We start from the raw sequence: 23,012 nt of genomic DNA, 5'->3' as shown, positions 1-23,012 counted from the left end.
CCAGGACCGATACAGTAACTAGAATGCTGTATTGTACAGTAAGCAAACTTCCAGAAAACTGACTGATAAAGTCTAGTACTAGGTGAACAAATCTGCCATGTTGATATGGCATGGTTCTTTCTATCTCAAGCTGGGAAATCCATAAATACACCTTATGATACATGAATCAAAATACTTTGTGTTTCATCCACAAAAAAAATTCACAGATGCCATATAACAGCACTTTTTTTTTTTAATTTAAAGTTAGAAGCAGTTTGCCCACAAATTAGAAAAGAACATTTTCTTTGTGAAGAAAATGCAATGAAATTAAATGTGTATTCTACACGTGGGTATGAGGAAGAACAAAAAAGTTAGACCTTCTGATAAATTAAATGTTTCTAGTTAACACTGCAAAAATAGTAACAGACCTTGCTTCTTTGAAAGAACACCTTTCTACATGATGCTCACTGCTTCTGACTGTAAACATTTTACCCATACGTTCTGGGGAATAGTGACATTAACCTTCTGACCACTGAACTGTTCATCTTCCACAAAAGCTGGTGTCTTAGCCATCCTCATTCTCTGGATCAGGAACCGAGACTGCCTGAGAAAAGCAAAATATGTTCTTCAGGAGAGCTTCCCCAGTGGTCTTACTACAGAATACCTGTCTCAAGAAAAGATAAGAGCTCTCGGCACAAACAGATTGAAAGTTAATTGAACTCAGTGGTGGAAACTGAGCAACTTTGTTGAGTATGCACCTCAATTACAGCTATCTTCTCCTATCTCTCCACTACACACACACACAAAGCCATGTGCTAATTGTACACACGATGGCCTAGTGACTGTGCACAGGCCAGAGGCATCTACATGGCCATTTAGGAAATCTAGGTATAAAGACTTGAGTGGCACTTGGGATTTCCATGTTTTAAATTTTATCATACTCCTAGCAACATCTACTGCTGGTACAAGAGAAGGCAAAGTCTTCTTGGATTGTGCACCACTCACAAAGCCAGCACAGAAAGTTTTTGAATGGAGAATCTACTAACTCTATCCAAACTAAGCACCACCTAACAGCTAGCCCGGAACATTTGATATCTAACACAAGAAACTTTTCCTGTGTAAAAAGTTAAGCAGGAAAAGTAATAAGCAACAGTGCAGTGACATAATGCACCTGGAAGACATGACCTGCTTACACCATCTTCAGATTTATTATGTAATGTTCCCTACCCTCTTCTCCAAATCCATAGATCCACCTGAATCTAACCCAACAACTAAAGTATTCAAAGAATTCATGTGCTGCTTTGAAGTTGAATGCTTTGTTTAAACAGATGTAAGTAGCTGGCTTTGCAGGACACTCTGCAGGGGCAGTTCTCAGTCCTACGACCTTCCTAGACATGGTAATAAACCATGTTTCTAAAGGTGGAAAAAATGCACTCACGTTAATTCCTACCCAGACCCCATATCTAGCCATCATTTCTGTTGGAAACTAACAACCTCTGAATGGATGCAAAAAGACTGTGTTCATGAAACACTTGGGTTCTGCTACAAACTGCGTGGAGTTTTCCTTTCCACGTTATTATCCTACTGGATTTTAGAAAACATCATAGCTGCAATACCATCCAAGAATTCCCCCCTCCCCCAAAGTCTTAATGTAGTTCAATAAAAGATTCCAGCTCATCTGGAACAAGGCCTTTGTAGGGGATTTTGTGTTTCTCCACAGCTCGGGCAGCAAGGCACTGGAGAGTGATGTAACTGAAGGGATGCAACATAGTCTTGGTCACCAGCTTCTCATCCAGCAGATCATAGGCAGTCTTCTGGCAGGAATTTGTGGCATCAATATGTGCCCCAGCCTCAATCAGTGTGTTCATGATCACTGGACAGTTGTTTAATGCTGCAACATGCAAAGGAGTATTGTTCTCAAAGTCCCTGCTGTCTGGGTCAGCCCCACATTCCAGGAGGATGTTCACCACATGCAAGGATGGGAACTTGCCCACTGGGTAACGGCCCACCGTGGTGGTATCTTTATCCACAGCCATGTGCAATGGGGTGAAGCCACCTTTGCCCCGAGGACTGGCTTTCAGTAGCCGGTACACAGTTTGTCTTTTATAATGCTCCTGCTCAGGTCCACAGTCCACCTTTTCCAGCAGGAAGATCAGGTGCAGGATAATGGACAGGGCCTTACTGAACTGGGTGGAATCTGGCATGTTCTCCCTCTGGCGCATGGCTCTTTCCACTTCTCGGACACTTTTGCTCAAGACTGCCATCAGATCGCTAAAGCTCACCTGGGTGGCAAAAGTGCCTTTTGAGCGATCTTGTAGCACGTAGGAGAAGAGCTCAGCAAATGACAGGAAGCTACTGGCCGTCATGGGGCTAAGAGGATCCAGGTTGCTCTGCTGCATGTCTAGGGCATATTTCCATAGGTTGATGCAGCGCTCAAAATTGCCTGAGTCAGCATAGACAGCACCACGGTAACGGATGTAATAGGAGGTGTCTGGGTGTGAGGGCCCAAGGATTCGCTCCCGAATCAGCAGCGCCTGCATGCGCATCTCATCTGGATCAGTGATAAGGTTCTCCAATTCCTCTGCAGTGTTCACTTCCCTGGAATAGTCATAGGCCAAGACCAACTGGCGGGGCTCGGGCTTGTGAACAATAGAGCCCCGTTCAGCATGCCGCAGCTCCATCGCACGCTTCCAACATTTCAGTGCGCCAAGCAAGTCCCGCTTCTTGTCCACAAAGGTGGCGCCGAGCAACTCGAGGGCCTCAATGCCTGCCTCCCGTGGGGTGTGTGGCTGCTGTATCAGGTATTCCACAATGTTGCTGTGGCCAGTGACAGCAGCAGCCAGCAGAGGGGTCATGCCATAGCCATCGCGCTCCATGCGGGCCCGGCTTTTGAGCAGCAGCTTCAGGATCTCTAGGCTGCCAGACTCTGCGCAGTCATGCAGTGCCGTGTTGCCCTTGACGCTCTTGCGATTCACATCAGCGCCCTTCTCCAACAGATACTGTGCAATGTCGCGGTGGCCCTTGTAGCAGGAGATCATCAAGCAAGTGTGGCCGTGCCGGTTGGCCACCTCCAGGTCAGCGCGATGCTCGATCAGATACTTGACAATCTCCAGATGCCCGTCAAAGCAGGCTGCCCGCAAAGGCGTCGAGTTGGTCAGTGTGGTGTTGTTCACGGAGGCGCCATGCCTCAGGAGGCTGCGTACCACCAGCAAATGCCCGGCGGCCGAGGCGGCCCACAGCGGAGGTGCCCCCTCGATTGTCTCGCCATCAAAGTTCACCGAGCCCCCAGACTCCACGCTCACCCGGCAGTGCTCCAACAGGTACTCCACAACCTCCAAATGCCCGTACCGGGCGGCAATCAGCAGCGGTGTGCCGCCCACCGTCTTGGCCGCAGTCAGGCCCTCGAGCTCTTCGGGTGACCGGTTGCTCAGCAGCTTCTGCAGCAGCTTCAGCTTACCGTCGCGGGCCGCATTATAGACGGCCGTCTTCAGATCCATGGCACAACTCTGGGCCTCTCCTCTGCCATTTAACCCGCTCGCCGCGGCCAGTGGAGCGCCTGGGCACCGACTAAACCACAGCCCGAACGCCAGCCTACATTGCCCCTTTCTCCCCTGCCGCCATCTTATGTTTGCAAACAAAATGGAGCTCGGAGGGTTTAGACAAGTCTTCCCGGGAGGTGTAGGAAGCGCGGGGCGTGCTGGGAGTTGTAGTTAACAAAGCCTGAGAACTTGAATTGTCGCCAATGGCTGCCTGTGCGCCATAAGACTACAAGACCCAGCCGGCGCACCGAGCAAGGAGGGATGACAGAGCTCAGCCAACGGAAAGTTGCGGCAGGAGTTTGCCCTACGTGCAGATGGGGAGGAGAATTGTGGAAATATGTTTGTTGTGAAAAGATCAGGGTGAAATTGTTAGGGACGTACAACTCAAGCCACTATCAGCAAATCAAACATATATATTTATAGAAATAGAGCGAGATAAATATAAAAGGCATACAACTTTTTTCTGTCTAGACCTGGGTTTTTAAGATTTGAAACAGATTTGATCTTTCCCAGATGTCTGACAAACCCCTACAAAGACTGCAAATTCTTTCCAAAATGAAAGTGGGACTGCCAAAATATTATTTCCTTTAAAAATGGGCCGTTTTAACATTTTTAGAATATGTCCCCGATTCCTGAACAGGTAGGAGGAAATTGTGGTTATTTTTGACTGCCTGAAAGTCGAAACTTGAATTGAATCCCAGTTTACCGCTCATCGCTCTTCTCTCCAGCTGCTCTTTCCTTGGCTGATGGGAGCTGTGAGTGGAAAGTGGATTTGATTTTAAAGGAAATAGTCTCTTGGCTTTAGTTGTACCCCCAGATAAGAATACCAACAATCCTGGATGAGAGTTGGGTAGGTGTAAAACCCCTTTCTTGGGCAATTAAAGCACCTTGAAATGATTAATAGTAGTTATAGGGGGTCATTTGAAATTGGAAACAAATATAATATGCTGCTTTTCAGCTCCTCCAAGCAGTCTGATGAAAAATAAAACCTACATTTACCGACAGATTGACGTTAATAACACATTTCACATTTTTGAAATGTGCTTTAAAAAGTATTTTAAAATGTCAAGGAAGATATTTATTTCCCTACATTCTCCTTCTCCAGTTAGCACCAACGGAGAATAACGTTAGGACTCAAGATCTGCACTTGGCTCTTTACCTTCCTTCCCAATAAAACAGGACACATTTGGTGTTATAAAAGGCCGCAGTTTATTATCATACCCAAGCCCTAACAATATAAATATCATGCTGACATGTCAGCCGAAACATTCATCCCCCCCCCCCCCCCAAGTTATGCCCTAGCTCCCACCACGTCCTAGTGGTAAGCTATGTGCCCCCCCCCCCCTTTGTCTTACCCCACCACGTCCCAGTGAGGGTAAGACTTGGCCTTTGAGCTTTAGCCCCCTAGCTCATTCCGGCCTTCTCGTGCAGCAGTCCCCCCAACTGCACGAGACTCACCCCCTCCCCGTGTCCCTTAGACATCCAATATATTAACAACAATTAACTTGGGCTCAGGTTTCAGCCTCCACTGCGACAATTCTGAACACTTGCTTTCACAAACAATAACATATCAACACTTACATGAAGGGAAGGTGGGAGGGAAGCAAAAAAACCTCTGCGCAGCTGCTCCCTCTTGCTACCCACTTCGTCTGCCGAGCAGCACAACGGCATCTACTGTTGCCTACCTGCCCCCACTAATAGTGCCGCCGCGATTCGAATCGCTGGCGCTGTGCTATTGGCCCTTCTTCCTTCCTGACTCATCCCTTGTGATGTCCCCACCACCCCCCTTCGGACTTTGCCGCCGCACGCCTTTTCCCTACATTATTGCATGCGGCACGGGACAAGCCCGCACCGCCACTCATTTCTGCTCCAAGGAGGACTCTGCGGCTCACCTACAGGTCGGTCCTTGTCAGATTAGAGGAAGGGTTGGATGTGAGTAATGTGCATCCTAATTTTATTTTTAGGGTTGCTTCTGCTAAATCTAAATGTGCAACACAATTTAACGACAACCCTCTCTTTCCCCCTCCCATTTTAGTATTGATACCCTGTCACACAAATTAAAAGGCACCCTCAAGTCTCTTCTGTAACCTTTCCCTACAAGAATAGATCATTTATTCTGTTGGGGGTGTCATTCTTGGGCAGAAATCACAGCCCTGATGGGAAAATTGCAGGGGCTACTCTTCCCTCTGTCATAGAAACACAGCTTCACTGGGAGTCGTATATTGTACTAGCAATCAAAAAGTATTGCTGTAACAAACAATATCATACTGGAAAGTGGCACAGTTTTGCTGGAAGAAGAGAATTCTACAAATGAAGGATGACAGGTACTGAAAGGGCAACGTATGAGGAAGGTCAACAGTAACTGAATCATTTTTAGTCCCTGCATAGTTGGGCCTTACTACAAGGGGAACATAAGAAATGCCATACTGGGTCAGACCAAGAGTCCATGAAGCCCAGTAGCCTGTTTCCAACAGTGGCCAATCCAAATCACATGTACCTGGCAAGTACCCAAACATTAGATAGATCACAAGCTACTACTGCTCATTAATTACTGTAATAGCAGTTTCCCTGTACATACCCGGATCAGTCCAGACTCCTGGGTTCATTCCCCCCTACCAGCAGATGGAGACAGAGAAAAACTTTGCTGACACTGCATCATAACTCCCAGTGCCCCCTGCAGTTCCTCAGTATTTCTCTGACTCCAGCAGATGGCAGAGGGTGTGAATCCTGCAGTTCTGCAGTGTATTAATTTTTTACAGCTAATTTTTCCTTTTGAGCCTTCCTCCTGGGGGTTTCTTTTGTTTTTTTAAGAATCCCAGTGGTTCTGCCCTAGCCAGTTGAGGTGGCCAAGCCAGGGGTTGTGCCCTTGTGTGTGCTTGCTCTGTGTGCCCATGGGGTGTAAATCTGGTTGTCCAGATCCCTCCCCTTCATGAGGCCGCTGAGGCGGCTGCAGGCTCTATTTCATGATTTTTTAGTCCTTTTTTGAGACCTTTGCCTGTATCTTTAAGGGCAATTTGTCTCTTTGGGGATAAAGTTTAAAAGAAAAAAAAATGTGATGTTTTGCACCTGGAGCACAGCTTGGCTGTGCGGGCGGCTTTCTCTCCTTAGTTGGGAGTTCTTTGAGGTCCTAGTGTGTTTGGGGGGATCTTTCAGAGTTTTTGGAGGTGAGTGTGCTTATTTTCTTTTTCGGGTGTCTTCCTGTACAATGGCTCGTGGCAGGGCATGCTGTTCATGCGGTTCGATTTTCTTGCGTTTGAATCAATCGGGGCTGTGTGGATAGTGGGGAGGGCTCCTCAGTCGGCCCCCACCAGCTAAACAACAGCGTCGCATTTCAGGCATGTTCAGGCCGGCTGCGAGCAAACTTTCTATGTTCCCTCACCTAGTCGATGTGGGAATGGTGGCCATTTTGGATATCTCCGCGGCAGTTCCCGCATCACCGGAGGGAGTGGGAAAGGGTCCCCCATGTTTGTCTCCAGCCCATTCTGACGTGGGGAACGGACAGGGAGGGCTGGAGGGGGAGGCAAGCCCAGTGCTGCCAGTTTTTCAGCCAGGCCCTGCAGGGGTCGGTACAGGGAGACTATTTTCCACAGATTTCGATTTATTACTTCATGATGCTTATTTAGCCAGACAGAAGGCGGCTTGGGGTGCTACCCAGCCACAACCGATGCCAGTTCAGCCTACTGAGGGAGCTACAGGTGGTTCCAGTCTGACCTCTATGCCCAGTAGGAGGGTTCCCTCGGGGCAGGGGTTGATTCTTCACCTGCTGGGGGATTCATCTGGGGGTGCTGAGCCCGAGGACTCTAGCGGGGCCCCTGAGGAGGCTGGGTCTGTGTCTGGCCACAGAGCACTGGTAGTTCGGTTCATCTAGCAACTGGGGATGCGGGTCTAGGGGATGACCCGGTATCTTCCATTCATGAGGTGGAGGACCCTAAAGTGGTGTGCCTTTTTAAAAGGAAGGAGCTGGATGTTTTGCTTCCTCTGGCTTTTCAGGTCCTTGGGGTGAAAATGCCACAGGAGGACCAGGAGTTGGAGGGAGAGGACCCGGTCCTGGATGGCATGCGGGGTCCCCCGACTTCTTTTCCGTACCACAAATCAGTTAGGAAACTGGTGGAAGCAGAATGGGGGACGCCTGATTATGGCTTATAGGTTGGCAGATCCATGGGGAAGCTTTATCCTTTACCGGAACAGGATTTGGAGTTTATTTCTCTCCCGAAGGTAGACACGGCAGTTTCCACTGATACTAAATGGACCACAATTCCTGTGATTGGTTCAGCCGCTTTGAAGGATGTTCAAGATTGTAAGATGGAGTTGCACCTTAAAAGGATTTTTGAGGTAGCGTCCCTGGTCTTGCTTGCGGCTGTTTGTTCCAGCTTTTTGCAGCGTGCTTCCCTTTGCTGGGTTCAGCAGCTACAGGGAAACTTACCGCAGTCGAATGTGGACGCGGACACGGCAGAGAGAGTGGAAGCGGCTGTGGCTTATGGGGTGGATGCCCTCTATGATTTGGTGCGTACCTCCTTGAGGGTTACGCCATCAGTCGTGGCTGCCAGAAGATTGCTCTGGCTACGCAATTGGGGGGCGGATGTTTCCTCCAAAGCTCAGTTGGCTTTGTTGCCTTTTAAAGGTAGGTTCTCATATGGGGAGGATCTCGAGCAGTTGATGCAGACAATAAGGCCCTCAGGTTGCCCGAGGATAAGCCTAAGGCTAAGAGATTTTTTCAATCAAGGTCTCGTTTTCAGTCGACAGAAGGACACGGCCTGCGCGTGGGGTGTCAGGGCCTCAGAGGCAATTATTTTCTTGAGGGCAGGCATGGGGGCAGTCTTTTCGTGGAGCCCGAATGTCTTTCCAGGGCAGCCCTGGCAGCTCCTTGGCAGGAGTCAAGTCTTCACAGTGAAGCGAGGCTGGTCCACTCCGTCGTTCCTACTATAGGCGGTCGGTTATGGCAGTTTTACAACGAGTGGGCCAGGATCACTCAGGACCAGTGGGTTCTCAGCGTGGTAAGAAACGGCTTCGCTTTAGAATTTGCTCATCCTGTGAGAAAACTGTTTCTGATTTCCCCATGCGACTATCCGGACAAGAGATCTGCGGTTCATGTGACTAGATTGCCTATATCGCTTAGGGACTGTGGTGCCAGTTCCCCAGGCAGAGCACCGCCAGGGGAGATATTCCATTTATTTTCTTGTCCCCAAGAAGGAATGCTCATTTGGGCCGATACTCATTTTAAAGAAGGTCAAAGCTGTGCTCAAGGTGCCGCGCTTCAGAATGGAGACCCTGAGATTGGTCATAGCGGCGGTTCCAAAGAAGAGTTCCTGGCATCTCTAGATCTCACAGAGGCTTATCTGCATTTTCCCATCCATCTGGACTCCCAGCGTTTTCTTCACTTTATGATTCTGGGACAATATTTTCAGTTTCAGGCCCTTCCATCTGGGCTCGCTACAGCTCCGTGGACTTTCACCAAGGTAATGGCGGTGGTGGTGACTGGCTGGTCAGGGCAAAATCGGAGCTTCTATGCCGCAAATCTGTTCAACAGGTGCTCGATGTTCTCCAGTCCCTCAGTTGGGTGGTGAATCTCGCCAAGAGGCAGTTGTCGCCGATGCAGACCTTGGAGTATTTGGAGGGCTTGGTTCGACACTCGGGTAGGCAGGGTGTACCTCTCTCAAGACCGAGTCCTGAAACTTCAGACACAGATTCGGCGGTTTTTGCAGTTGCGCATACCCAAGGTCTGGGGCTATTTGCAGGTTCTCGGCTTTATGGCCTCCACTCTGGACTTAGTTCCATGGCTGTTTTCCCATATGAGACCCCTACAGACAGCATTGTTGGCTCGCTGGAAGCTGGTGTCAGAGGAGTATCATCTCCGGTTGCCTCTCGAGGGCTTTGCGAGAGAGAGTCTCTCATGGTGGCTTCAGTCCCCAAACCTCGTTCGTGGAGTGGATCTCGAAGTTCCAGATTGGATGGTGGTCACTACCGATGCCAGTCTCTCTGGATGGGGAGCAGTTTGTCAATCTCATTCAGTTCAGGGGTCCTGGTCCGAGAGAGAGTCTGCATGGTCTATCAACCATCTAGAGACCAGGGCGGTTCGCTTGGCCTTGCAGGAGTTTCTGCCTCTGCTTTGGAATCGAGCAGTGTGAGTGCTGTCGGACAACGCGACAACAGTGGCCTATATCAATCGACAGGGCGGAACCAAGAGCCAGGCAGTTGCTCTGGAAGCGTAGAGGTTGGTTCGCTGGGCGGAACAACATCTAGAGCAATTAGCGGCGTCCCACATAGCCGAAGTCAAGAATGTTCAAGCGGACTTCTTGAGCCGGACGTGCTTGGATCCGAACGAGTGGGAATTGTAAGAGGCCGCCATACAGCTGATTCAGAATCATTGGGGATCTCCTCATGTGGACCTAATGGCGACTTCTCGGAATGCCAAGGTTTTTCGGTTCTTCAGTCATCGAAGGCAGCATGGGGCCGAAGGGGTCAATGCTCTAGTGTTGCTGTGGCCCCAGGGGGTTCTACTTTATGTTTTCCCCCCTGGCCACTGGTAGGCAAGGTTCTGCATCGCATAGAGAAGCATTGCAGCGAGGTGATTCTGGTGGCTCTGGAGTGGCCTCGCTGTCCGTGGTTTGCGGATGTAGTCAACCTGGCAGTGGACGGGCTGCTTCGCTTCAGCCACCTGATGCGTCTACTTCGACAGGGTCCAATATTTTCAGACCAGGCTGCTCACTTTTGTCTAGCAGCACGGCTTTTGAGAGGAGGCATTTGAGAAGGAAAGGTTATCCGGAATTGGTTGTCACTACGTTGTTACAGTCTAGAAGGAAGTCTACTAAAGTTCGGGTATGGAAGGTGTTTGAGTCCTGGTGTTCTGTCAAGGGCGTACGTCCACTCAGGGTTTTAATCCCTGACATTCTATCTTTCTTGCAAGATGGCTTCGCCAAGGGCTTGTCTCTCATTTCCCTTAAGGTACAGGTGACAGCGCTGGGCTCTCTTCATGGCAAGATTGATGGTTCCACTATTTCGGCTCATCCAGACATCGTTCGGTTTCTAAGAGGGATGATGAATCTATGACCTCTGGTTTGGAGGTCCTGCCCATCTTGGAATCTTAATCTCGTCCTTAAAGATTTGTGTGAAGCTCCTTTCGAACTGCTCCGGAGGTCTATGTTGAAGGATTTAATGCTTAAGGTGGTTTTTCTTGTGGCCATCTGTTCGGTTAAAAGGATTTCGGAGTTTCAGGCTCTATCTTTCCATGATCCTTTCCTTCAGATTTTGGATGCCGGAGTTTCTTTACGGACAGTACCTTCTTTTTTACCAAAGGTGGTCTCAGCGTTTCATGTCAATCAGTCAGTGGAGCTTCCGGCCTTATCGGCGTCCGATCCTTATGCGAAGGAGCTGAGGCGTTTGGATGTACGGAGAGCTTTGTTGCGTTACCTTGAGGTTACGAATAATTTTAGGAGATCCGATCATCTCTTTGTGCTGTGGAGTGGTGCGAACAAAGGTTCCAAGACTTCTAAAGCCTCTATTGTGCGTTGGTTGAAGGAGGTGATTTCTTCTGCATATATCACACTGGGTCGTCCCTCCGTAAGGGTTGCGTGTTCATTCCACACATTCGCAAGCAACCTCATGGGCAGAATCATAACTTGTTTCTCCATAGGAAATTTGCAGGGCTGCAACTTGGAAGTCATTGCATTTATTATTTATTTATTTATTTTTAATTTTTATATACCGAAGTTCTTGTGGGAATTACAAACCACTCCGGTTTACATAAAACGATGAACTGCCCAACAGCGGATGGGGGCTTTACATAGAACTGTAGAACATAAGGAACAATAAAACCGGATGTCATTGCATACCTTTGCAAGGCACTATTGTCTAAATCTCCAATCTGGTAACGCCACTTAATGCCAACAATCACCAGCCACATTCCCCCTTTATCTCCACTATTCAGCAAAACTCCAGACTCGAATCATTCGAGCCTACCTTCTCATTAGAAGTTGAAATCTTGCTCAAGAAGCTCAAACCATCCTCTCATTCATCGGACCCAATACCATCAAACCTACTCATCTCCATCCCAAAAATCATATCGAAGCCTATTTCAGAAATCATTAACTGCTCTCTTGTTCAAGGGATGGTTCCAGATGCCCTTAAGATCGCGATACTCAAACCGTTGCTAAAAAAACCAAACCTGTCACCTGATGACCCCGCCAACTTCTATCCGATAGCGAACTTACCATTTATTGCGAAACTCCTAGAAAAAATCGTAAACAACTTTCCGAATACCTGGACTTACACAAGATTCTTGCCCCAACACAGTTCGGATTCCAAAAATCACTAAATACAGAATCACTATTAATCTCTCTTTCAGACTCTATCATCCTCAACCTAGAAAATAAACAACCATACCTCCTTGCTCTTCTCGACTTATCCACAGCATTCGATACAGTGAGCCATGCAATTCTCTTAGAGCGCCTCACAGACATTGGTATCACTGGGATGGCACACAACTGGTTCAAATCTTTTCTCAATAATAGATGCTTTAAGGTCAAAATCAATAACAAAGAATCCCACCCCGTCAGATCATCCTTTGGAGTCCCTCAAGGTTCTTCCCTCTTGCCTACTCTTTTCAACATTTATCTCCTTCCGCTCTGCCATCTCCTAGCAAATCTTAATCTAAAACACTACATATACGCTGACGACGTGCAGGTACTAATCCCCATCAAGGAATCCCTTTCCAAAACTCAGCTTCCGGAACAATTGCCTTCAATCAATCAACCACCTCCTCGCCAGCCTGAACCTAGTCCTAAAAACCAACAAGACGGAGATCTTAATTATTTCACATGACGACAAGTACGGTCTAAACAAAATTCCACCTCTCAAATTAATATCTCCCCTCATGTCAGAGACCTTGGGGTTATTCTGGATAAACAGTTCAGCCTAAACAAAAATGATCAACACAACAACAAAAGACTGTTTCTTCAAACTTCAAATACTGAAAAAGTTGAAACCCCTCCTCCACTTCCATGACTTCCGTACAGTGCTTCAGTCCATCATTTTCTCAAAAATCGACTATTGTAATTCGCTCCTTCTAGGACTTCCAGCAAACACTATCAGACCCCTGCAGATGGTTCAGAACTCCGCTGCTAGGATCCTGTCCAACTCCAATAGAAGAGAGCACATTACACCCATACTTCACAACTTACACTGGCTTCCCATCAAATTTAGAATTCTATACAAAGTCCTTATGATAATCTACAAAGCCATGCACAATCTAACACCTCTTGACCTTAACACCCCTTTACGTCTCCATGAATCCTCAAGACCGATTAGATCGGCATACAAAGGCACACTCTATGCCCCACCAGCAAAGAATGCCTTTAGGAAACGTGCTCTATCCACCGCTGGTCCCCCTCAATGGAACGCTCTTCCGCCTGAACTCCGGCAAGAACCTTGCTTACCAACTTTCAAAAAGAAACTTAAAACCTGGCTATTCAAACTAGCTTACCCATTACAAGACGAGTTCTACCACTAACATACCTCCACGATCACTCCCATGACCTCCTTCTCCAATTTTATTTGTACTTTTATGTATTTATTTTTACCTTAGTTTAATGTATTTTACCTTACTTTATTTTATTTTTATTTTAAATCGCACTGGTAGAGATTTACTGTCTTCTGCCTTATCAACTATTCGCTCTCTAAATGCCTCACTTGTTAACAGTTGCTAATTCCCCAGTTGTATCTTCTGTTTCCCCCAGTTCTATGTGACCCGGTTCCATGTAATGCCTGTTGCAATTTTATGTTACACTGTAAACCGATATCATATGTATCTTGCCACATGAATGTCGGTATAAAAAAGTTCAAAATAAATAAAATAAATAGATGTGGGGGATATAGCATCCCCTTCTTTTGGCGAGAGTGTTCTGTGAGTGGAACTCTCCAGGTCCCACCCTGGATAAGGTCTGGACTGATCCGGGTAAGTATAGGGAAAGGAAAATTGGTTCTTACCTGCTAATTTTTGTTCCTGTAGTACCATGGATCGGTCCAGAGCCCGCCCAATTAGGGAAAGGGAAGATTTTAGGGGAAAGTCATCCGCTGAGCTGTAAGATTGTTCTCTGTTGCATTCTGTGTTGTGGGTTTTCATTTAATTGTTCAAAGTTTTTTTTTGTATTTTCTGCTTTGATATAGATATGTACTGAGGAACTGCAGGGGGCACTGGGGGTTATGATGCAGTGTCAGCAAAGCTTTTCTCTGTCTCCATCTGCTGGCAGGGGGGAATGAACCCAGGAGACTGGACAGATCTGTGGTACTACAGGAATGAAAATTAGCAAGTAAGAACCAATTTCCCTTTATGGATTTAACCTCTAGGAACGTATCCAAACCTTTTTCAAACCCAGTATCATTAACTGCTGAAACCACATCCCCTGGCAATGAATTTCAGAGTTTAACTATGAGCTGATTTTCTTCCATTTGTATTAAATGAGCTACTTGCTAACTTCATGGAGTGCCCCCTGAAGGGGAAGTGGTGGAAATAAAAGTATCTGAAAAGAGGTTAATTAGATTGAGGTAGGAAGACTCAGCTTAACTAGGATGGCTTGATGAATGACAGATGTATGAAGGTCTACGCAAGGAAAACAGATAATGACAAAATAAAAAAAGATTATTGTTTTGTTAATAAAGGCACTTCATATTTATCACATTTATTTCAGTAATTTGTATTTTGCCCCTTTTTTCATAATACTTGTTTTTGAGTGTAAGGTTTTGCATAAAAAGACATAGTGTGCCTGCATAAATGTGATGCCTTGTGTATGAGTGTACTCATGATGAGCAGGGCTGCCAGCTCATTAAAATATCTTTTATTAATGGTCTTCCAGATTTTTACCAGCAACCTAATCTTTTTACTAACGCATGCTTTGCCATTGCCATCTTGAACATAACTAGACTTACTGTGCTGAGAGTCACTCTTTATTCACTGAGATATTTTCCTCAGCTCTTAAATACTGAAACCTGAATCCACAGACCTATGGCTCAAGACATTTTTATTAACATGAAATTATTTTTACAAACATGCCATTTTTATTTTGTTTAATTTTACTGACAGTCAGTACGTTTACTGACAGTTGTCCACCTTAATGACAAGCCATTGCTGAGGTTGCTGAGAAGACTGAGGAAACTGCAGTTTCCAAATGCAGACACCGAGAAGAGATGTCAGCATTCCTACTCCTCACCACCTCCCTCTCATTGCCATGGTGACCAGATCACAGTAGCTCTTCCAACTGAAGTGTCCATTAACTAATGCCAAATTATAATGGAACTCCAAAGGAAAGATGTGGTAAGCATAAGTAGCAAATACATTCACTCTGATCAGCAAATCCTTCAAATATTCACTACAGTGAGAGACTTAGTGAAAAATGTTGCCTGGGATGTTAAGTGGCTCAGAAGTAATGAAAATAATATATACAGTATAGTAATACACACAGCTGTACAAAGAGTGACAGTCCCAAATTTAAATATGTATTGCAAACCTTTGATGGAACAAAGAAATAGGACTGAATTCAGAGCACTAGAGGTGTGACCTGGTTAAAGAAGATGAACTCAAGAACATTTCTGGGTAAAGTAACATGGTTGCTGTGTTAGTCCACTTGAATATAAAAAAACTAAACATCAACAGAAATGAAAAATCTATGGATACTTTTGACATGCAGACTTTATGCCAAATTTTCAAAGGGAAAAAGTTTATTTTGAAAATTGAGTTGGAAAAAATATACGCACAGACTTGCACCTGAATAAGTTCTTTGTCTTGGAAAATGTAAATGCATAGTTTTAAAACTTCAAAAGTGTATGCAGGAATGCCCTGGGGAATGCCTTTCCTGTCTGCGCATACAGTTATGCGCGTGGCACTATGCACATACATTTATGTGCAGAGAAGGCAGGCAATTTTCAAAGACCCCATTTATGCACATAAAACACTATTTTATGTACATAAATGATTCTGAAATTTGCCCTCCCTGTTAGTCCAAGAAAAAGATGTCTTGTACAACTTGTTTGTTGACCTTTATTTCTAAGGGCATTTCAGAGTAAAAAATGCTAGTTGCCATGTTGGATATGTAAAATTAAGGATCAACATAGAAACATAGAAACATAGAAATGACGGCAGAAGAAGACCAAACGGCCCATCCAGTCTGCCCAGCAAGCTTCACACACTTTTTTCTCTCATACTTATCTGTTTCTCTTAGCTCTTGGTTCTATTTCCCTTCCACCCCCACCATTAATGTAGAAAGCAGTGATGGAGCTGCATCCAAGTGAAATATCTAGCTTGATAAGTTAGGGGTAGTAGGGGTAGTAACTGCCGCAATAAGCAAGCTACACCCATGCTTATTTGTTTTACTCAGACTATGTTATACAGCCCTTATTGGTTGTTTTTCTTCTCCCCTGCCGTTGAAGCAGGGAGCTATGCTGGATATGCTTGAAGTATCAGTTTATTCTTCTCCCATGCTGTTGAAGCAGAGAGCCATGCTGGATATGCATCGAAAGTGAAGTATCAGGCACATTTGGTTTGGGGTAGTAACCGCCGTAACAAGCCAGCTACTTGTATATGATACTTTTTTCTTGGACTAATTTAATTTATCTGTGATGAGCTTTCAAGAGTTATCCTGTCTTCATCAGGTCAGTGAAGAAACAGCACAGTTACACTGGGTTTAAATAGTGCAGTCACCTAGGTTTTTAAGTTGCCTTCATATGTTATTTCAGGTCAGTAAAGGGAAGACAAAAAGGATGCTAAAGATGATGAGACAGTAAACTTTACAGTTGAAAGGACCTGGAAATCTTGGCAATAATAATGCAGCTCATGTGGTATGGCAAAACGAGTTTTATGTGCACTGTGATTTCTTTTATTATTTCCAGGGAGCGCTGGCTTGCAGGTAGTGTTTTATCTTTGAAACACTGTAATTCAAACTGAGGCTTGGGATGCTTGACTCAGACAGGCCGAGGCAATATCATGCATGTAAAAAAATGTGCATCCAAAGTGGACGCACGTTTTTTGAACACGTGCACATCCACCTCTACTGGGCACTCGATGCAATACACAAATGAGCTGCCGCACTAAAAGGGACATACAATGGATAATTTATACATCCCTAGCGCTCTGCATAGGAGCACCCAGGAGAAGTAAGTGGCTGTGCATCCACAACATCCTGGCTCCAGCAGGGCTTTTCCCGATTGGTCTTTTTCACTGACAAACTGACAAGACAGCCTTTTGAAAGGGGATTGGTCCTTTCACATATGACAGTAAATGGACCAATCGGCAGTAAGTGAGGCAGTGAATAAATTAATATTACGTACCCTGTGTGTGCAGGTTGCCAAAAGGGACATCAATTTATGAGAGTCCGTTTTATCTCGCAGCAGCTAATTTACTGGCACAATGCGCACACACAGTATACATGGCCCTGAGTGTGTATATTGTGCACCCCGAAATTTTTTTATTTTATGTTAAGACTTTTTTTTTGCATGGTGCTGCTTTCTGTAGTTCTTCCTTCTTAGTATCGAGACCATACTAAGTAGAAGGAACCACGGAAAAGCAGTTTTTTTGTTTTTAAGTTGAGCCCTTGAATCATGGGAAGAATTTACGCCTGCTCTGGGCAAGCATAAAATTTGATGAGTTAAAAAGTGCACTTTAGGCGCATGGGGATTTTTTGCATTGCGTGGTAATAGCTAATAGCCTCACCTACCTGGAATTTACATGTGATGAGCTCTATTAGCTATGTGCGCGTTTGGATGCGCTTATCTCCTTATTGCATTGGGGGTTATGGACGCACATCCAAGCACTCGTTAACCTGTGCGCTAGGTTCAATGCACGATATTGCATTGGCCACAGAATGAGGCTTGGGCAGCATATCTATCTTTAGGGAGCTGTAAGACTGTAACATCCTACTGTGCAATTGGTAAGAAAACTTTAACTGGTCAGAAAACTATTGTTATTTCTTTGTGCTCTGACTGGCCTTTCATGCACAGCTTACAGAAATGTTGTAGTACTTACAGCCCCCATTACAGAACTAGTGCTGAAGTTGCTAGCAGTGTTGCCAATTTTGTGATTTTGTTGCTGGTGACTTTTTCAATCCAATGAAGAGTTTAGAACTATGAATGTGCTTTTAGAACAATTTAGCTACAAATCTAACAACTTTATCACAGTTCTAATATTTCTGTCAGGTAACAGGTTTCCTACATAAGGAGCATATCTGGAAGAAGGAAAGCGCAAGAGAGTGAGCCCTCCCCTGGCTAGATTGCCCCAGGAATATGCAAGCGAGTGAGACCTCTTCTGGCTAGAGTGCCTTGGTGCCTGGGCTTGCCCCCTTCTTGTCCCCTGCCCCAGCATTTCACTTTTCAAAACAGGTTCTTCTGTCCCTCTCTTTTCTGGGCAGCAATGGGAACACAAATGAGGTCATGGCTGAACTCTTTTTCTTGTTGTCCTGGAACACGAAAGAAAGTAATCAGAGCAAGGAGAAAAAAAAAAGCAAGAGCTACAAGGTTATAATCACCCTATGAGTGACAAAGTGACAACAGCAGTCATCAGGGGTTTATTTTTGTTTGTTTTTTAAGTTGTTGGGATCTGAGAGAAACTCCCACCTCCCACAGGAGCACTTTCTTCCTGAGATCGGGAGATTGGCCCAGGCTGACCATTGCTCCTCAGTCTTCTTGAATGCCTTTTATTCCCTTATTTATTTATTTAGATTTATATTCAGCTATTTGTACTTTTTTCAGCACTTCACAGTGGATTACATTCAGGTACTGTAGGTATTTCCCTATCCCCTTTGATTGTGACTGTGGGAGATAGGGAGAGGAAAAGTGCTCAGTGCTTGCCAGTTTGCTTGCTCTGAATGTCTCTGAGGGAGTGCAGCTTCTGTAGCAGCAGGTTATCCCAGTTTGTTAGTTAAAAAAAAAAAAGGCAAGAAAGGCAATTGTAAGCAGTGTATCACGAGGTGGCTAGTTTTGTGCTGAATTGGGAAATGTTGGGGAATAAACAGCATGAAGTGGATGCAGATTAAGGGGCAGGGTGAGCTCTGTCTGTCAGTGACTTAGAAGTCTGGGGAACATAAGAACATGCCATACTAGGTCAGACCAAGGGTCCATCAAGCCCAGCATCCTGTTTCCAACAGTGACCAATCCAAATCACAAATACCTGGCAAGTACCCAAAAACTAAGTCTATCCCATGCTACTGATGCTAGTAATAGCAGTGGCTATTTTCTAAGTCAACTTGATTAATAGCAGGTAATGGACTTCTCCTCCAAGAACTTATCCAAACCTTTTTTAAACCCAGCTACACTAACTGCACTAACCACATCCTCTGGCAACAAATTCCAGAGCTTAATTGTGCATTGAGTGAAAAAGAACTTTCTCTGATTAGTTTTAAATGTGCTACTTGCTAACTTCATGAGTGTCCCCTAATCCTTCTGTTATCCGAAAGAGTAAATAACTGATTCACATTTATCTGTTCTAGACCGCTCATGATTTTAAACACCTCTATCATATATCACCTCAGCCGTCTTTTCTCCAGGCTGAACAGCCCTAACCTCTTTAGTCTTTCCTCATAGGGGAGCTGTTCCATCCCCTTTATCATTTTGGTTGCCCTTCTCTGTACCTTCTCCATCGCAACTATATCCTTTTTGAGATGCAGTGACCAGAATTGTACACAGTATTCAAGGTGCAGTCTCACCATGGAGCAATATAGAGGCATTATGACATTTTGCATTTTATTCACCATTCCCTTCCTAATAATTTCTAACATTCTGTTTCCTTTTTTGACTGCTGCAGCACACTGAGCCAACAATTTCAATGTATTATCCACTATGATGCCTAGATCTCTTTCCTGGGTGTAGCTCCTAATATGGAACCTAAAATCGTGTAACTATAGCATCACCTTGCACTTATCCACATTAAATTTCATCTGCCATTTGCAATTTTCCAGTCTCACAAGGTCCTTGTGTAATTTATCACAATCTGCTTGTGATTTAACTACTCTGAATAATTTTATATTATCTGCAAATTTGATTACTGTTGCATCTGTCGGTCTCAGACGGCTTTGACCTTTGTGCCTCACCTTTCTTCCTTCTCTCTCCTCAAGCCTTGGCAAGTTGGCTGCCACCGTGTCTTCATGCCGCTCTCCCTGGCGTTCCCAGATCGGCAACGGTGACAGTGTTCGCCATGTTTCCTAAGGGCCTCTTAGGGTGCGCACGCGCATGCCACCCATGTCTTTATGCACGTCATGGCAGGAACCTCGGGGGCATCCCCTCCAAGTGACGTCAGCATAACCTGGTATTTAGCCTGCCCTTTGTTTGCTAACAAACTGAGTTAGCAAGGATTGGAATAGCTCTGGTCTAAGCTGCTCTGCCGCTTCCTAGCTGCAGCAGGAAGCTCTCTCCGCCCTTTGGGGTAATTCTACTTTAACTTGGGTACCCGCTACTCGGGTGCCCTTCTGCTTTCTTTCAGGTGCCTATCCTGGGATACCAGGTACTCGCTCCTCGAGGGCCTGCTCTCCCTAATCTGGTGCCTGCCACTCTATAACTTCTGCCTGCCAGGACTCCAACGATACAGCTTCTGCTTCAGTGAGTACTAACCTATCAGTCTATCTCACCCACAGCTTCAGCACTCTACATTCGGAACTTGTTCCTGTTCGCCACCTACTCAAGAGTGAGATGGGTCCTCTCTGCTGAGGATCCCTAGACTATTACTGCTGGAGCTACCTTCTACTGCTGTTCGCTTTCCAGGCAGTGCCACTGTGCTGTACAATAAAGATCAACTGCTCTGTGTTGCGTGTCTAGAGTCTAGCCTGGTACTGCAGTTCCTCACGGGACTCCTCCCCATGGGAGTGGCCATCACTGTAGTACCCAAGAATCCACTCCAACACCTCATAACCATAACAGATTGCTAACTCCATGGATTCGGCTCAGCTCACCGCTTTGCAGGCCAATCCGGGCCTGGCCCAGCGAATCTCTGAACAACAGAATTCGTAAGACAACTTGACTGTTGCCTTTAATCAGTTGCACGCACAGATGACTACACCGGCTGCCGCAGGTAAAGAAGTTACACCACCAGAAATGACAGTCAAGTCTACTGTGCCTCTATCTGCTCCAACATGCTTTGCAGATGAAGTGTGAAAATGTAGAGGATTTATTAATCAATGTTGCATGCACTTTTCTCTGCAACCTAACCATTTATTTATTTATTTATTTATTATTATTTATTTATTTATTTATTTATTTATTTATTTATAGGCTTTTCTTTGCCGACATTCGTAAGGCACATCATACTGGCTTACATTGAACTGAAAAGGAGGAAAATACAAAGAACAGAATAACATATCATAGTTAAAGCAACTGGCGTAAAAATATGTGCATGGTGAGGCATTATATCAGATATATGAGAGCATAAAACAAACTGATAGGAACGGTAGAAAAGGTAGAAAGAACATAACTTTGTACAATCTATACAACTTTATCTTTATCATTGTGTACGTATGCCAGGGTTACAAAAGTGCAAAATTTCCAGGGGGAAAGGGTGTGGGGGCACTGGTGGAAGGGGGGGAGGGGGAAGGGGCTGGCAGTGGAAAAGTCATGGAAAAAGGTCCATTTAGGCGAGGTCTACGTAATATTTGTGTCAGGGTAGGCCTGCTTAAAGAGCCATGTTTTGACTCCTTTTTTGAATTTGGTGAGAGATGGCTCTATACGGAGGGAGGGGGGGAGGGAGTTCCAGAGGTAGGTACTAGCTATGGAGAAAGCCCTTTCTCTGGTGAGGGACAGATGCGCAGACTTAAGGGAAGGAATGTGTAGGGTACCTGCATATGCACTTCTTATGGGGCGGTTGGCAGTGCGGAAGCGAGGCATTTCTTCAAGCCAGGTGTGATTGAATTTGTATAATGAGCAATGAAGAATGGTAAAGGTTTTGTATTGTGAGCGGAAAGAGATAGGCAGCCAGTGCAGGTCTTTTAAAATTGGGGTAATGTGTTCTGTTTTGCGAGTGTTTGTTATGATTCTGGCCATGGAATTTTGGAGGATCTGGAGTGGCTTGATTGTGGTGGCAGGAAGGCCGAGTAGAAGGGCATTGCAATAGTCCAGTTTCGCAAGCATAGTAGTGTGGACTACAGTTCGGAAATCGTTAGTGTGGAGCAGGGGTTTGAGTTTCCTGAGGACATTTAATTTGTGGAAGTGATTTCCCTACAGCGTATGCCAAGACCACCTATATCCTTTCGTATCTGGACTGAAGAGCTCTGGCTTGGGCCTCACCGCTGTGGGAGTGCAATGACCCTATCCTGAATGATCTTGCTGGGTTTCTTGAACTGTTTAAGTCAGTATTTGATGACCCTGCCCGGTACTCGACAGTAGGATCAGCCTTGGTTCATCTAAAACAAGGTAACAAACCTTTACCAGACTTTGTCATTGAATTCAAGACGCTGGCCTCTGAATTACATTGGGACCCAAGGTGTTTGAAAACACTATTTTTTTAAGGCTTGAACTCCCGGTTGAAAGATGAATTGGTGACTCGTGAGATGCCTGAGACCTTAGCTGAACTTATAAAGTTGGCAGCGAAGATTGATCGCCGAATTCATGACAAGGTTCAAGAGGTCAAGAGTCTCAGAAGACCAGCCCAGAGAGAGATTTGAACCAAGCCTTCACCCAAGCCTACACTCTCAGGACCTGTTGCTGGCGAAGAAGAACCAATGCAATTGGGCTGCTGTTACGATTCTGCTCTCTTGGGCAGCCTTTTACCTTCTCTCTGCCTGCCCCATGGTCTGGAGGCCACAATCCCTGGTCTTTTTTTGCGGCTGGAGCCGCTCCTCAGTCTGCCCTCTGCGGCTTGAGAGCTGCCGACAATGCTGGGCCTGTTTCTCAGCCCCACCCTGCTCTTCGGTGTTAGCAGCAGCATGGCCGCTGGCCACGGTCCTGCACAACTTCCTGCTTTCGGTTCCTAGGGCACGGGCCGCGCCTCTTCACAAGATTTAAAGGGCCCGCGGCCGGATATGCCCCGACCCCACTTGATGACTGTTTCCTGTCTCAGCCCTATAAGAGGGCTTCACTTTCAGTCCTGCCTTGCCTTGCATTGGAGTTACTTGCTCCTGGAAGTTTCATCTTCCAGCGCTCCGTCAGGCCTTCATTCTTCGTTGGAGCTCCATGTCTCGTCTGCTTCCTGTGTCTGTGGTTTCCTGATGTTCCATGTCTTCGTGTCCTGAGGTTCCACTTCCTGATGTTCCAGGAGTCCAGATGTTCGTCTCCTGTTCCTGATGTCTATGATGTTCTTCGCCTGTTCCTGATGTCTATGGTCCAGTCCAGATGTCCTGTACCCCTGGTTCCTCATTGCCACCCTTCCTGGTATGCCACGTCGAGGTCCGCGACCAGTCCCACGGGTCAAGCCTCCGGGAGACTTCTGCTTCTGTCCTTGTCCCTGGTCTACGGAGTTCCTTGTGCTTGCTCCGTCCATGCCAAAGACTCTGCCAGTACCTTTGCCGTTCCAGCGTGGTCCGCGACCAGTCA

The 23,012-nt window shown here is 45.9% G+C and overlaps 1 protein-coding gene across 1 annotated transcript; it reads right to left on the bottom strand.

Annotated features, from left to right (window-relative positions):
* Positions 1 to 214: 214 nt before the first annotated feature.
* Positions 215 to 3,635, bottom strand: FEM1A (fem-1 homolog A). The gene has a single exon (XM_029614578.1). It carries the CDS (start codon positions 3,474 to 3,476, stop codon positions 1,626 to 1,628), a length of 1,851 nt encoding a protein of 616 aa, XP_029470438.1. The 5' UTR covers positions 3,477 to 3,635; the 3' UTR covers positions 215 to 1,625.
* Positions 3,636 to 23,012: the final 19,377 nt, after the last annotated feature.

This window comes from Rhinatrema bivittatum, chromosome 8, assembly GCF_901001135.1.
Source record: "Rhinatrema bivittatum chromosome 8, aRhiBiv1.1, whole genome shotgun sequence".
Taxonomy (NCBI): Eukaryota; Metazoa; Chordata; class Amphibia; order Gymnophiona; family Rhinatrematidae; genus Rhinatrema; species Rhinatrema bivittatum.
Note: the sequence above shows the minus strand (reverse complement) of the source record. Positions and strands in the feature narration are given on the sequence as shown.